Source organism: Dendrobates tinctorius, unplaced genomic scaffold (genome assembly GCF_039654945.1).
Source record: "Dendrobates tinctorius isolate UK_male_01 unplaced genomic scaffold, ASM3965494v1 ptg000005l, whole genome shotgun sequence".
NCBI lineage: Eukaryota > Metazoa > Chordata > Amphibia > Anura > Dendrobatidae > Dendrobates > Dendrobates tinctorius.
Genome location: NW_027361673.1, coordinates 27535612 through 27549244, shown reverse-complemented (window position 1 = coordinate 27549244; position 13633 = coordinate 27535612). Strand labels below are relative to the sequence as shown.

Genomic DNA, 13633 nt, shown 5'->3' with positions numbered 1-13633 from the left:
GACCATAAGATCTAAGATGTGATTACACAGGAAGGCAATTATGTTCAGGATTGAAAAGTCCTTTGTTATTTCAATAAAGAGAATCTACTTTGCAGATGGACATTGTGTCTCCAACCTCTTGGAGGATACATAACCCCTGTGTGGTTGGGAGTATAAGCTATTACTCCTCAATTGAACATCTTATCTTGGACACACATTCCATGTGGAGGTGAAGTACAAGCCATTGTTCTTCAGATGGACATCTTGCCTTGGCCTAAATTGAATGCCCTCAGGCCTTTTGACACCAGGACTTTATCCTAAAGGGGGTTTTTCAGATAGCGATATCGCTAGCAATATCGCTAAAACGTCACCGATTTTGTGACGCAGCAGCGATATCGCTATGTGTGATACTTACCTCCGACCGGCTCCCCCGCTGTCCATCGCTGATCGCGCGAGATCGGGCGGCTCCATTTCTCGTCGTCTGCTTCCTGCTGGGGCTTCCTGCTGTGACGACGAGCGACGCGTGGACGCGGGCGGGAGGACGTCTTCATCGCTGAGTGTGAAAGGTGAGTATCGTGCGCTGCGTCGCTGCTGCATCGCTGTGAGATCTTTCTGTGTGAAAGCTCACTAGCGATCATTTAGTGATGCACCAGCGATCCTGACCGGGTCGGATCGCTGGTCGGATCGCTGGTGTATCGCTAAATGTAAAAGGGCCTTAAATCCAAGGATGCCATCAAGGAGAAGATCATTGGACACTCTACTACAAAGGATACCTGAGCAAGGGTGGAGTCATGGCTTGTATGTGGGTGTGGATGTGTATTGGTTTAATATATATGTAAGGATCAGATTTATATCTCTCTCTTTCCCACATCCCTGCTTCTACTACCCTCTCCTATAACCTCTTCCCTTTAATTGTACCCTTTCCTCTTAGTTAGACTTCCCTTATGAATGTCATTGTAAATACCTTGTTTGTAATAAACCCCCTTTTTAAGATCCAGTAGTTCCTTTTAATTACTAGTAACTGGCACCCCAAAACTCAGCAGATTCTTCAGTTCCTCTGCATTTTTGATAACCAGTTAGGCAAAACTCGCAGCTGGGGGCTGCAACCCTCAGCTGTCAGCTTCAGCAAGGCTGGTTAACAAGAATAGAGGGGTCCCCAAGCCATATTTTTTAATTATTGAAATAAATAATTTTAAAAAATGCATGAGGCCCCCCATTTTTGAAAACCAACCTTGCTAAAGCAGACAGCTGTGGGCTGGTATTGTCAGGCTGGTAAGGGGCCATGGATATTGCCCCCCCAGTCTAAAAATAGCAGCATGCAGGCACCCAGAAAAGGCACATCCATTAGATGTGCCAATTCTGGCACTTTGCCCGGCTCTCCCCGCATGCCCTGAAGCGGTGGCAAGTGGGGTTCATATTTGTGGGGTTGATGTCACCTTTGTATTGTCAGGTGACATCAAGCCCACGTATTAGTAATGGAGAAGTGTTTATAAGACACCTATCCATTACTAATCCTATAGTTATATGGTAAATAAAGACACAGCCAGAATAAAGTCCTTCATTAGAAATGAGACTAAACACAGTCTTCTATTTTATTTAAAAATAACAGTTATACTTACCTAACGCCTAATTCCACCGGAGCCCTCGTTCTCCTGTAATAAAACAAAAATAAAAGAAAACAACAATATACCATACCTGTCTGACGTTTTGTCCCATGCCGTAATCCATTTCTGGGTGATTAATAGTTTTCAGCCTGGACGATGCCAAGATGCAATCGTCCAGGCTGAGAACCACTGGTGAATGAGTTGCTGCGAGCGCAGCCTGAGTGACTAGCGGTGACGTCATCGAGGTTACCTCCGGTTACTGAGGCTGTGTTCCCTACAGGGCTGAACTGGCGTGACCTCAGCACTGTGGGAAAAAGTGATGAGGTCACGGCAGTTAAATCAGCGAATGCTGCAAGTTCAGCTATCATGAGCCGAAACGAACATTGAAATATTCACTCATCTCTAGTAATAATGGCATGGTAGTTTTATTCTACAGGTCATAAAATTTATCTTGTGTTTTAGTAGAAAGGGAAAAGGGCACGAAGAAAAGCAGTGGCAGCATCGATGAGATTATACAGCAATACTGAGCAGTGTGGATGTTAATCTCTGGTGTGAGATAAGAGACTTGTTAGAAACTCAGCATGATCATTCTTTGTCTACCTCTGCCTGTCTTCTCACTCTGCTCCTCACTTTTTCTTCCCATCCCTGCTCCATATAGTAGAATAGATGTGCAAACTGATACCTCACTGTACTAGCAATGCATCTTGTCTCGAGCAAGATGGAGTTGAGCTGTCTTTTTCAGAGTAGATGATAGGTTCAGGAGGAAGAGGGAGGTGAAGTGGCTTATAAAGTGGAGAAAGAAACTGAAATATGTGATAAATATATTACAAAGTTTTTTTTATATTCCCTTATACTACTGATTTATGCAAAGTTTTCTGAAAGTACAGTTTCATTTTAAGTATAACATTTCAAGATAATTTTTATGCATTAAGAAATGTTGCTCATAGTTTTTGTATGTGGAAGTACAATCTCTGAATGCACAAATTAAGAAGAAAAATAAGATTTGCATGATCAATATGGAACAGAATGGAACCACAAATTAATTCATCACTTTTAATGTTGTGGCCAATGGATCTACTTGGATGCTCAGTTACAGGCTATTTCTATCTGATAAATGTCTTCTGCACAAAAAATTGATTTATCTGACATTATTTCCACATCCGGTTGAGGACAAAGCTTTAGCGAGCTTGATACTATAGCAGATGAGGAGATGTGCACTGTATCCTTGAAACCTAATTATAATTCAGGTATTTGCAGCATGTATTTATGACTTAGCAATCTACTGCCTTATCATTTATGGTGAAAGGTATTTGGAGCATTCTAATGATTTTTTAATGATGTGATATACAACAAGATTGTTTCTTGCATCTCTTTATTTTTCCTAAAGCGTACCCACCTATTAATGATTTCTTTACAACAAGCACAGTTTGCAAAATGAGATTCTATGATTCATGACCAAGCATTTGGACATTACGACCCACAAATGGCTTAATTCATGATAGCTTCTTTTCTAAAAATGTTCATGTCATATTTCATCTTTTCAGCATTTATCTATGAATGACATCCAACTTCAGATAAGGATGAAACTGATAATTTCTAGTGGTTTTTTTTTATATTTTAAAAGAATTTACAAGTCCTATTAAATCTTGAAGCAAGATTGGACTGTCACACCTGGGGACTGGGAGATAACTCTACTTACAGCTGGATGTGCTTCCTGGGGCACACATTAGGTTGAAAGCTATCATGGAGCAGAGAGCCACTGGCTCCCTGCCCTGCAATACTTTTAGAGGCCAGAAGCAGCAGGTGACATAAGGCCATCACGATGTGGTGCAAAAACATCACTGTATAACACCACCTGCACTGGACTATGGATGAGGAAGAAGCTTCTCAAATTGGGAGCGTGGACAGGTGAGACAAATGTTTTTTTTTTTGTAAATGCCATGTAAAGCGCGACACAAAGGGGAACATTATCTTGTATTGGTGTTACAAGGGAGTACGTTATACTATATGTTGGATTATAGAGGGGGATATTATACTGTATGATGGTAAGACTATGCAATATTATACAGTATTGGAGCCACAAAGGGAGACAGTATATTGTATTGGAGCCACAATGGGGATATTATACTGTTACACTGTATGCGGGCCACAGCTAGAGACATTATACTGAATGGGGCCACAGAGGGGGACTTTATTCTAAATTGGGGACATTACACTATATGGGGGTCACAATGAGGGACATTATACTCTATGGGGCTGCAGAGGGAACCATTATACTATACGAAAGTCACAAAGGAGGACGTTATACTGAGTGGGTGCCACAATCAGGAACAATATATTACACACTGCTCAAAAAAATAAAAGGAACACTAAAATACCACATCCTAGATATCGCTAAATTAAATTTTCCGGTTGAAAATCTTTATTCATTATTTCTATAGGTAAATAAAGTGATAATGGTGTACACTTCATGACAATGACTGACCTTTAATGTGCCTCAGAAGCAGGAAAAGCTAGTACTGACCAAAGCTGAAGTACAAGTGCCTGCTAGAGTGTGGATGGATTGACATTTCAAAAAATGACATGCCCATATCTCGGGCTTGGAAGGGGACAATATTGCTGAAAGATTTTCTTTAAGGCTCCAAACACTTATGTGAGTGAGTTACAAAACGTCCATGTAACACTGTACCATGTTATTATCCTTTTCACTTTTGCCCAATGTGGTCCATGTTTTAAAATGGTCATGGTCCCTTAGCAAAAGTAATTATTTCCTATTGAATTATTCCAGTGTTGAATTCTATGGGCGGGCATAGCAATGCTCCATCCTGCCCTGACTCCTCCCTAGCTCTGCCCTTTTTGGAGGAGCTGCTTCAAACTGGCGTGAAAATGGCAAAAGTAGAAAAACTGTTGTGCAAATCGACGTTGTGCAAAAAAATTGTGACTTCTCATAAAAATTTACAGCAGTATTGTTGCTTAAAAGCTTTGATGAATTGCCCCCAAAGTCTCCAAATACTCAGGTTGTGCACAGCATGCAAATAATCTTGAAATGGACACATACAGAATATAAGGCGAATGTATTGTATATAAGGAGAATTACAAGTTTTGTATTAAGGTCAAAATTCTAGTATGGAACTGTGCAAGTCATTTATGTTGATGAATTGCAGGCAGTGATATGCAGCAAGATTACGTGCAAGAACTACATAATTGTGGATGTTTTATAAAATATGGAATTATAAATATGAAGGAGCACTGGTATTAATCTGCACTGAAATAAACACGACTTTATTTTTTCGGCAAGATAGTCCAATTTTCTCTGTTAGTGATATCTAAGCTCAGTGCTGTTGGCAGTGTTCTATACTAAGAGGTACAGTGTCTGATCTTGATCTTGCCAAGGGAGATATCAGCCCTGCAGAGTCATAGAGCACGGGAGCAGACAAAGTAAATGATATTAATTCAGCTCTCTTTAGTCCAGCCAGCTGGCAGAGATTAATCAAGTCAGGCTGGGAAGGCATGCGCATCTTTTCCTATAAAAATAAAGATTTGCCAGTACCAACAAAAAATTCAAGTCACTTGCCACATAATTGTTGTTGTTGGATCTAAAAAGCGAGGTCAAAAAGGATACCACATCATTAAGAATCTGTATGACAAACATATTTCTATTAATTGGAAAGCAATTATATATGGTTACTAGGGATTCATAATTCTTAATTCTAGTTGCAATTACTAACCGTGCCAATACACATTAGAGGAAAGTAGTCTGAACTCACCAAATGTCTTCTGGAAAGTTTGCACCGTTTCAGAAATCTTACTCCAGTCTTTGACTGGAGTAAGATTTCTAGCATACGGAGTGGCATCAACATTTTACGACTTTTCAAAATATTTTATTACTGAATTCTGATGAAATTGCTTTGATGAATCAGGGCCATATACTATCATTTGGCTAAACTACATGCATAAGGCCCATCAGTAAATTTTATTTTGGGGACAATTTATAGCTACATTCAAATACTATCCGATTCCTGGACATGCCCCAGAAGAATATCCAAAAAGACAAAAGAAGTTGAGCCATAAAATATTAAATTTTATTGAAGCACAATGGCCAGAGAATAAAAATACATTAAGGCTATGTGCACACGCTAGCGTTTTTAAACGCTCAGGAAAAGGATCCCCTTCCCAGAAATCGCGCGTTTTTGCCGCGATTTTGACGCGTTTTTGACGCGTTTTTTTGACACGCGATTTCTGGGATCATTGGGGATGGCTAAAAACGCTCAGCAATGCGGAAATTAATGAGCATGCTGCGTTTTTAGCCGCTAAGGCTAGTTTCACACTTGCTTTTTTTTGCAGCGCGTTTTTCCCGCAAAAAAACGCATTGAAAAAACGCATACAAATGCATACAAACGCTGCGTTTTTTTCAAGCATTTTTATGCGCATGCAGGAAAAAAACGCAGCGTTTTTGTGCGTTTGTATGCGTTTTTTGTGCGTTTGCGTTTTTTTACAGATTTTGGAAAAACCCCACAAAAAAGAAAAAACAACCATTCAACAACACACATGACCAATGGGACTTCATTGTGGGTGTGGTATGTTAATATATAGACCCTGTCTACAGTATTCTTCACATTTGCTTGATTCTTCTCGTGACCATGGATCTACGCTGGAAGAGTTTTCACTTCAATTTGGATTTGGACATCACGATGGCTCAGGCGTATGCAGTTGCTTGCCATGAACAAAGGAAGAGAGAGAGGCAGCGAAGACGGCGGCGTATGTGGATACATCCGATTGTTGAACTCCGGGAGAGCCGTGGGGCATACCACACCCTCTACAGCGAGCTCCAGTCAAACCCGGAGAAATTTACAGATTATATCCGGATGTCCCACGAAAGTTTCATGGATTTGCTTGCTCGTGTCCAACAATCCATCCGGAGACAGGACCCACAGCTCCGTCGTGCGATTCCTCCTGAGGAACGGCTACTGGTGACATTACGGTATGTTTTAAAAACCAAGGGGTGCGGTCTGATGGTTTTTTTTTAAATTTAGTATTCAAAACCTTGGGTAATTAGTTTTCGTGAATGTACTAATATTTTATTTTATAGTTTTTTAAAATAATATACATAAATATTAATTTTACTTCTTTGTCTGTTCACAGATTCCTGGCGACTGGAGAAACCCTATCTTCACTACACTTCCAGTACCGTATTGGAATCTCTACCTTGTCTGGAATTGTTGCTGACACCTGCCGGGCTCTCTGGAATGTTCTTTGTCCAGAATTTATGCCCCTGCCCACCGCTGAAAAGTGGATGGAAATTGCTGACAAATTCTGGACAGTATGCAATTTTCCCAACTGTTTGGGAGCTGTTGATGGTAAACACATACGGATCATCAAACCCCAAAGAACGGGATCTGAGTACTATAATTACAAAAAGTACTTTTCAATAGTACTCATGGCCATTGCGGATGCCGGATGTATGTTTGTAGCAGTGGACATTGGAGCATTTGGCCGTGGTAATGACTCACAGGCTTTTAAAAACTCAGACATGGGTCGGAGGTTGTATGGCAACCAATTTAATTTCCCTATGCCACGGCCTCTTCCTCACACCGAAGCTCTGCCACTGCCCTTTGTAATGGTTGGCGATGAGGCTTTTCAAATGTGCGGAAACTTACTGAAACCCTACTCCAGCCGGGACTTGGACCACACCAAAAAAATATTTAATTACAGGCTGACCAGGGCCAGAAGAACTGTCGAGTGTGCTTTTGGGATTCTTGTCTCCAGATGGCGAATTCTGGGCACGGCCATTAATCTTAAACTTGAAACAGTCGATGAGGTGGTGAAGGCCTGTGTGGTTCTACATAACTTTGTGATGGCTAAAGAGCACCCGACCTTTGAACTGGACGATGATGCTCCTAACCCATTGCCTGAATTCACTCAGCACACTCTCAGGTCATCCGTTGAAGTTGGCCAAATGAGGGACCAATTTGCGGCCTACTTTATTTCTGATGTAGGACGGGTGCACTGGCAAGATGAAATGGTGTAATGTTTTTGTTTGTTTATGGTAATAAAAAACCTTATTTGATACCATTACTGAGTGCACTATATTTTTTAAACTCCAATTAAATAAAAAACTTCCCATGTATAACTGAATTTTTTGATGTTCACACACCTGGGCAGGTAAATACACATATGAGTTAAAATGCAGCATTGCTAGTCTGCGTGAAATATATTGGAACGAGCAAAGCTGCAGGCCATGAATCAGGAAACCAATTTTTTTCAAGAGAAAATTGTCCAACTAGTTGAAAACCCAACCCCAATGAAAGTCCATGGGGAATACATGTCACATATGACTATACTAGGCCTTGGGTTGGTTTTTAACATGTATTTACCCATCAGTGTGTGTGAGCGGCGCAAACAACATTAATGAAACTTTGTAATGGTGAACCACAAATGTAAATTTATTTTTAATCACAAAAATAAACCAAAAAATTATTTTTTCCGGCGTTTGGGGGCAGATGGTTTCAATTTGGGGGTGTGCAGGGAATATGCAACACTTGCAGTTGAAGACGGTGTTTGAGGGGAAGGGGCAACAAAACTTGTGGGGGAAGGTAGTCCAGTTAAGGGAATTAAACAAGGAACACTTGGAGGAGAGGAAATCTGTTCAGGTACATTAGTTGTAATGGCATGTCGCCGTAGGCTTGTGTGCCTGGACCGACTTTGGCCCAATGCCCGCCTTGATAGATTTCGCCTTGAACTAGGGGCAAATATTGAGTGTAGGTCCCCCGTCTGCTGGTGTGGCTGCTGCTGCTGCTGAGGTGGCTGCTGCTGCTGCTGAGGTGGCGGCTGCTGCTGAGGTGGCTGCTGCTGCTGCTGAGGTGGCTGCTGCTGCTGCTGAGGTGGTTGCTGCTGCTGCTGAGGTGGCTGCTGCTGTTGCTGAGGTGGCTGCTGCTGCTGCTGAGGTGGCTGCTGCTGAGGTGGCTGCTGCTGCTGAGGTGGCTGCTGCTGCTGCTCTTCGTTGGCAGTGCTCGTCCTTGCAGGAGGACTGGTGGCGGCAGTGATGGTCCAGGTTTGCGGAGTGGTGGTGGCAGGGCTACTACATGTTGTAGTAGCAGCAGGGCTGTTCCATGTTTGCCTAGTGGTGGCTGAGCTCCACGCATGCATGGGAGTGGCGGTGGTGCTCCAGACAGGAGCAGCGCTTGCCATGGTGGTGTCGGTGAAGTGACCAGCTGCACTCAGACTTGTGGTGGTGTAACGGTGGGTGTCCTGTCTTTGAATAGAGGTGTCCGTGCAGTGGTATGCAGCACAAGTCGGTAGTGAGGTGAAGCGAGTCAATGGTGGCACAGGTGGAAATGACACCACTGACTGCTGACCGTACCGATTATGCTGCATAGCCTGCAAGAAAGCATTGTTGCAGGCCTGCAGCACATTCAGCTGTTGCTCAGGACTAAGGTGTTCCGCCATGCCCTTTTCAATCTTACTAAAAAAATGGTGTGCTGGTCTGTTGAGGTCGGCCTCCAGACGGTCAAGGCGCTGTTCTACAGAATTGAAGCGGTGTTCAAAGTGGTTAAAACCACGTTCCATGAGTGCAAAACCGCTTTCAACTCTGTCGGACAGTGACTTGAGGCTGGAATTAAAGGCCTCGCTCAAATGCATAAACTCGGGCAAGACATTCCTGTCCAAGGCCCTCTGCCGCTGGCGGGTAGTGCCCGCATAACCAGTGGCAGAGACCTGGGACAGGGGAACACCTGATGGCCCAGCTTCCTGGTCACCAGCTGTGTGTGTGGCTGACCTGCAAGGTGCTTCCTGGCTGTCGGATGGCTGGGACGGGTCAGAGGACGTCCGAGGAAGGACCGCTCCAGGGCCAGGTTGCAGGGTGCTGCTCCAGGTGCTGTGGAAGAAAGGAAAATCATTACTACCATGCCTTTACAAGAAGCATCAGCTGTGGATTAGAAAAACACAGATTAATAAAAATAAAAACCCAAAATTTATAATACTTACGATCTCGTGGCAAGGACCGGTCTTAGGAACTGCAACGCGTGATAGTGACGGTATCTAGTTCTGGTCCTTGACGCAGATCCACTGCGAACCTGGCCCTCAGCACGAACATCACTGTTGAAGCGGTCCTTGATCGAACGCCAACGTGTTCGGACTTTGTCCACTGTTGGTAAAAAAAAACAGTGCCGTCAAGGACAACAGTCACTGCGGCACAATATAGCAATACAATACTCAAAACAGTCACTGTAGAGCCCGATGACACTGTTGGGTTTCCTGCTAGAATATACCTAGCACGAAACCCAACAGTGCCGTCAAGGACAACAGTCACTGCGGCACAATGTAGCAATACAATACTCAAAGCAGTCACTGTAGACCCCGATGACACTGTTGGGTTTCCTGCTAGAATACACCTAGCACGAAACCCAACAGTGCCGTCAAGGACAACAGTCACTGCGGCACAATGTAGCAATACAATACTCAAAGCAGTCACTGTAGACCCCGATGACACTGTTGGGTTTCCTGCTAGAATACACCTAGCACGAAACCCAACAGTGTCGTCAAGGACAACAGTCACTGCGGCACAATGTAGCAATACAATACTCAAAGCAGTCACTGTAGACCCCGATGACACTGTTGGGTTTCCTGCTAGAATATGCCTAGCACGAAACCCAACAGTGCCATCAAGGACAACAGTCACTGCGGCACAATACAGAGCAGGGAAATACTCACTAAACGCCTTTTTGGAGGATGCTGTGGCGCTGTCCCAGCCATCCATCAACGCTGCGGCCACCTCATTCCATAGCCGCCGGGTCACCACAATGTCCTTGTACAGCCGGTCACGGCTGTCCCACAACGGCGAACGCTCCTGGACCAGGCTGATGAGCTGCTCATTATCCAGGTAGACGTCTTCATCCCGTTGTGGAACCTAGACAAAACACATTCATTAGAATAATCAAATTTAAATTGAATAAAAAGTTACAAATAAAAGAAACATAAAAAAGAGTAAAAATAGAAGATAAAAAATAAAGAACATTACAAATCATTTGATACATACATTCCGTATCACCACCGGGACTTGGCTTCGCTGCTCCTGCTCTTCGCCCTCACTAGTCCCGTCCGCAGAAGATGATGATGACGATGTCTTAAAAAAGATGAAAAAAACGTAAGAGATTTGGAGAAGCAGCAGATATACTTACCAGATGCACGAAAATAATCACCTCACGGTCAGCTTGCGCCAATTCCTGCCGCGATGGGGAATACTCGGATTCTGAAGACATACTGCATGTAAAAATAATAAAAATCATTAGTACATACATAATTTAAAAGGACAGGCATATAATGTAATATACTCACATTCTTCGCTGATAGAAGATGGGTTCCTTGTTGACTGTCTGCTCTCCAATCTGTCAGTGTAGTAGTGGCAGAGTTTTGGCAGGCACCTCCTTTATATAGACTTTTTTTTTTTGACTTTAGAAGATTATAACTAGTACAACAAGTGGACACCACCAAAAAAACGCAGCGCTAAAAAAACGCATACATGCGCATGCCAGTGCGCACGTATGCGCATCCATAGGCTATAATGGCCATTTTTAGCGCAAAACGTGCGCATACGTGCGCATGCGCTTTTTTGCAGGACCAAAAAATGCAACATGCTGCGTCTGTAAAATACAAACGCACACTCCAAAAAAACGCAGCGCATGAAAATCGCATACGTGCGCATGCCAGCGCGCAGGTATGCGCACCCATGTTAAATATAGGGGAAAAAACGCATGCGCACGTATGCGTTTTTTTCCAGCGCAAAAAAACGCAAATGTGAAACCAGCCTAAGCGATTCCTGAGCGGTTAAAAACGCATGCATTGGCACAGAAAGCCAAAAACGCATGCTAATTAATTTGATGCATCTTTTAAGCGTTTCTGCAGCGTCTGAGCCGGCTCAAACGCTGCGGAAACGCTTAAAAAAATGCATCGTGTGCACACAGCCTTAAAGGAGATATAAGTCCAATGTAGCCAGACAAGGTATGTATGTATATCTAACATATAGAGTAAATGCTAGTAGGAGATACAAGATGTCTTAGATTAAATAAAGCATCAAAATGACTGCTAGATCAACCTACACAGTACAGTCTATCCTCTCTGCACAAAAAGCGGTATTACATAAATGCACTATTCAAACTATTGCACAATGTTAATTAGCATGTAACGTGCTCAAAACATATAGTGAGTGTAAAGACCAGTGTCTATATCTAACTGCTTGCAGTGCATACTAAGGCCAAAGTTTTAACTGCAGCTGATAATAGCTAAAGTGAGCACAGTATCCATTGTGCAAAGTGCCATGATCAAAACGTGTCCCTAACATATGATGGCAAATCATTGAACAGAGGTTTTAAATAGGAATCCAAATACTGTGAGACAATTTCACAGACTTCCCTTACCAGATACTATAGGTTGCCCGGGTGGGGCTGTTCTGTTCTTATGCACCTTCGGTGTGAAGTAAATACATGCCACCTTTGGGTATATTGGGACAAGATTGTCTCTGAGATCTTTAGTAATTAGCACATCCTCAAAGGCTTTGTCCAAGATGGTCATGATTTCCTTCTGAAATTTAGATGTAGGGTTGAATGTCAACCTCTCAAAACACACACCATCCCTCAGTTGTATCAGAGCCTCTCTCTCATAAAGTATGGTGGGCCATATGACAATATTCCCACCTTTGTCCGCAGGCTTGATAACTACCTCCTTGAGGTTTTTAAGTTCTTTGAGTGTTACCTAAGCACTTTAAGATCTATCATGAGTGTAACCCAGATCTACTTAAGGTGATGGGTATTGATAAAGTATATATGTATCAGAGAGGTGGTAATTTGAGATAGAGATTGGCTCAGGTCAAGGCCCAATGAATTTACAAAATTGGTTCACTCCAACCGAAAGGTTTAAATGAGGTTCTAAGTTTTGCCCCCTTCTTGTGATGTGGTTTTACGGTATGTTAGTTTTAGAATTTTAATATGAGGTTTATTTTGCAGATTTTTCTTCACTTCTCAGCGTGGTTTACTCTGGATGAGATGACTCTGGGATCCGTCTTTGGTCTCTGGGAGGATATTCCTATACCATGTTCAGCCTCCGCTGTAGTGATCAAAATTTTTTGAGAACTCTTTGCCCTGGGATCTATATTGCATCCATAATGATTTGGCTATGTCTCATGATTGTGTGGGACATCATAACTATGTGTTATTTAATATCTATTGTCATGAAAAGTATAACATTGTCTGCTGGTGACTTAGAATACATGTATACTGCTGTGTAAATGCAAGTGCACTGCTTGCACTAGCAGACGGGATTTTATAATCTTATATGCACATTTGTATTTTTCTGTGTAGATCTTTGGGCTGTTGATGCCTGTTATGCTTTATTGTACAAATTATGTATGGTCTTACAAAAAAGTGTGCAGCTGTACATGTGCATGACCTGCACCATTAAGTGGTATTTGACATGCATATTTTTTTATATTCCTGCACTTGTGGGTTAGATTTTGGTTTATTAATTTCATCTCATAGTACTATGTACTGGTATTGTTTGTATTGTGTTAATGTATCTTAGTTGTATATAGTTTCATCTCCCATGCTGAGTTTGGTTGTCCGATAGAAGCTATGTAGGCTCATATATCTGTTGTCCAGCCCTTATTTTCCCTAATAATATATATTGTTTATACATCTGTTCACACCTAGGCAATCACTGTGCAGACATGTCCGTTTGGCTAGCCTGTGCAGCTCCCCTGCCCTGACATGTCGGACGGGGGCGTGGCCAGATGGCTGATGGCGTGCCCTCGCGATGAGGTACGTTGCTCTGTGGTTGCGTCACCCTGTGCGGCTCCTGTTCCTCCCCTCTCCTGACGTGTCGGATGGGGGTGTGACAGAGCGGAGGGTGGGCGCGCCACATGGCGGCAGTACATGCCGTATTCACACTGCTGGGAGTTATTGACCTCGCATGATGGCGGGGATGCGTTATATGGCGGCGGTACAGCAGGGTTCACACTGCTGCGGAGTAACTTCCCTGTCTGATAAGGTTTATGTGCTCGT

General features: G+C 42.9%; 1 protein-coding gene across 2 annotated transcripts; it reads right to left on the bottom strand.

The window, feature by feature from the left end:
- Nucleotides 1-7927: 7927 nt before the first annotated feature.
- LOC141084295 (uncharacterized) lies at nucleotides 7928-10788 on the bottom strand. 2 transcript variants are annotated; one of them, XM_073568942.1, is made up of 4 exons: nucleotides 10618-10788; nucleotides 10293-10488; nucleotides 9567-9726; nucleotides 7928-9456 (listed from the first exon to the last, which is right to left on the bottom strand). In XM_073568942.1, the coding sequence occupies exons 2-4, from the start codon at nucleotides 10336-10338 to the stop codon at nucleotides 8058-8060; spliced, it is 1605 nt and encodes a 534-aa protein (XP_073425043.1). In that variant the 5' UTR covers nucleotides 10339-10488; nucleotides 10618-10788; the 3' UTR covers nucleotides 7928-8057. The 2 variants fall into 2 exon arrangements, with proteins under 2 accessions (XP_073425043.1, XP_073425036.1); XM_073568935.1 differs by lacking the exon at nucleotides 10618-10788 and having other exon boundaries at nucleotides 10293-10532.
- Between the last annotated feature and the right edge of the window lie 2845 nt (nucleotides 10789-13633).

Coding starts and splice junctions, on each gene's coding strand:
- LOC141084295 (XM_073568942.1), bottom strand. CDS start 10,338: ATGGATGGCTGGGACAGCGCCACAGCATCCTCCAAAAAGGCGTTTA. Junction 9,727..10,292: donor ATCCTCCAAAAAGGCGTTTA/GTGAGTATTTCC, acceptor TTTTACCAACAG/TGGACAAAGTCCGAACACGT. Junction 9,457..9,566: donor CCGGTCCTTGCCACGAGATC/GTAAGTATTATA, acceptor TTTCTTCCACAG/CACCTGGAGCAGCACCCTGC.